Here is a 2,644-nt window from a genome sequence, read left to right on the forward strand (position 1 = left end):
ATTATCAAAATCTGTTATTATATATATAATTTATTTTTAATAAATATTTTATATTTTAATATATATTCATACTAATATTTTGTTGGATACCTAACATAGTTGTTAACCCAAAAAATTAACCGGCGGCGGTGGTGGTAGGTGGATTGACTGATAGGTGAGGCAAGTTGATAGGATGGGAAGGTAGGGTCTATAAAGCTACACGCCTATTCCTTCCATTCACTCACTTTCAAAATGGTCCTACCCTCCTCCTTCACCGCCGTACAAGTCGAGAATGTCACGTTTCCGGCCACCGCCAAAGCTCCAGGCTCCGACAAGAGCTTCTTCCTTGGCGGAGCAGGAGTCAGGGGCCTCCAAATCGACGACAAATTCGTCAAGTTCACCGCCATTGCTGTTTACCTCCAGGATAACGCCGTTCCCTCACTCGCCCTCAAATGGAACGGTAAGACCCCGACCGAGTTAACGGAATCCGTCGACTTCTTCAGAGACATCGTTACAGGTAACCGTTACTCTCTGCATCCAGGCACCTATGGCTGTGAAAACTTTAACAGCACTGATCTGAATTTTTATGGTGTAGGTCCGTTTGAGAAATTTATGCAGGTAACCATGATCTTGCCTTTGACGGGTCAACAATACTCCCAGAAAGTCTCTGAAAATTGCGTCGCTATTTGGAAGCATCTTGGAATTTACACCGACCAAGAAGCCAATGCCATTGACAAGTTTCTTTCCGTTTTCAAAGATCAGAATTTCCCTCCAGATTCCTCTATTCTTTTCACACTATTACCCAACGGATCTCTAGTGGTTAGTAATGCCACAATAAAAGATGATTACTAAAATTAACCACCAAATTAGTATTATTAATTTAATTTTGATGCATAATATAAAACAGATTCATGCGAGTTAGTTATTTTTTTCTGATATAGTAATTGTCTAGAATAATCCATGCTTATCGTAGCAGAATAATCACACTTTTTTATAGCTGCATAATCAAGCTTTTTTTTATGAAAATCAAATATGTATATGAATATGAAAATCAATTAATCACACTGTTTGCAGATTGGTTTTTCTAAAGATGGATCTATTCCAGAAGCCGGAACTGCAGTGATTGAGAATAAACTACTCTCAGAAGCTGTGCTTGAATCAATGATTGGAAAGCATGGTGTTTCCCCTGCTGCAAAACAGAGTTTGGCCACCAGATTATATGAGTTATTCAAACAGAGTGGTCATAATGATACTGCTGATAAAAAATTGCATGATTCTGATACTGATCATGGATTACATCACACGAAAAATGGAAATTCGGTTGCCGAAGATGTAGCAGAAAAATTACCTTAGGAGCACATTCAATCTATCACTCACGAGCTTCTAGTGTATTAATAAAATGAATGGTGAAAAGGTAGAATTTCTTTGTTTTGTTACTATGATATGTGAACAAATATAGCACAGATGGTTGAGGATCTGTGTGAATATAATGCAGAGTTCAGGTTTTTATGATGGTTTTCTTTCTGTATATATTAAATGAGACACCAAAAGAAAAAAAAATGGTGGAAATTAGGGAACATAAGAAGCTTGATGCTTTGGATACAAAATCTGTTACAGCATATTATGATACAAGTAGCCAAGTACAAGGATAATTCAGAAAAGAAATTAGCATTCATTTTTACAATTGGATGTAATCTTTCTTCAACTGAAGTTAGATCTCAATGCAGGGGTTGGCCACATTCAGAATCTGAAAAAGTCTTGTAGTCAAACAATCTTTTAAAGCAGGGGTAACAGGAATCTCCCTCAATCATGGTCTCCAATACTGCCTTGTTTTCATTAGATGCATGCTGTTCTTCTGGTTGTTAACTTGATAATTCTGAGGAAATTAAAGAATTGGTTAATTTATGCTTGCGAGATTCTTGTGGACAACTAACTCTTTTAATTTGGGTGTGATTAAATTTCTCGATGCTGAGGCCATAGGTTGGACATTTTTGTCAGATTAAATAATAATCTTCTTAATATATTATTAAACATGAACTTGATGTCATTGATGCACCTCATGTATACATAGAATTCAAACACTTTTATATATTAACACACATCAGATTCTGTCAATGTAGTATTTACAAGCCTACTACTCTTATTAGCATATTCTCTTATGAAGCACATCAGCCTAACTGTGTGTTTAGTTTTCATGTATGCACAAACCAAACTAAACCAAGCCAAGGTTAAAAGCTTTTGTCTAAATTTGTAATTCTTTTATAGAATAAGTGAATAACTTAAATCCATATTTAATTATTCATTCAAATAAGGTGGTGGATCGATCATCATCACCACCACCACCACTTTATAGTTGGTAGACAAAGGTTTGGGTGCCCAATAACAACCGCAATTTTATAATTCAATGGATCTAATTCAACTTCAAAAACAAACTTAAAGTGCAAGAATTGTCTTATAAGCTATCATATAAATAGGTTTTATTATTTTATCATAAGTATGTATATTAAAGTATTATTAATGGATAATTTAGATATACATAAAAATATTATATTAATAATATTTCTATAATTTAAGTATAAATACGGTACTCTAAGAGTACTTTCATGTATATCTTTACTAGGATAAAAAATTAAGCATTCTAATTTGTTAGGATCGTAAATTATGT

At 34.3% G+C, this 2,644-nt stretch overlaps 1 protein-coding gene across 1 annotated transcript; it reads left to right on the forward strand.

Moving 5' to 3' along the window:
- Positions 140-1,581, forward strand: LOC107617316 (chalcone--flavonone isomerase 2). Its single transcript, XM_016319055.2, has 3 exons — positions 140-496; positions 575-798; positions 1,054-1,581. Exons 1-3 carry the CDS (start codon positions 232-234, stop codon positions 1,330-1,332), a joined length of 768 nt encoding a protein of 255 aa, XP_016174541.1. The 5' UTR covers positions 140-231; the 3' UTR covers positions 1,333-1,581.

The sequence above is a fragment of the Arachis ipaensis genome, chromosome B09, assembly GCF_000816755.2.
Source record: "Arachis ipaensis cultivar K30076 chromosome B09, Araip1.1, whole genome shotgun sequence".
NCBI classification, from domain to species: domain Eukaryota; kingdom Viridiplantae; phylum Streptophyta; class Magnoliopsida; order Fabales; family Fabaceae; genus Arachis; species Arachis ipaensis.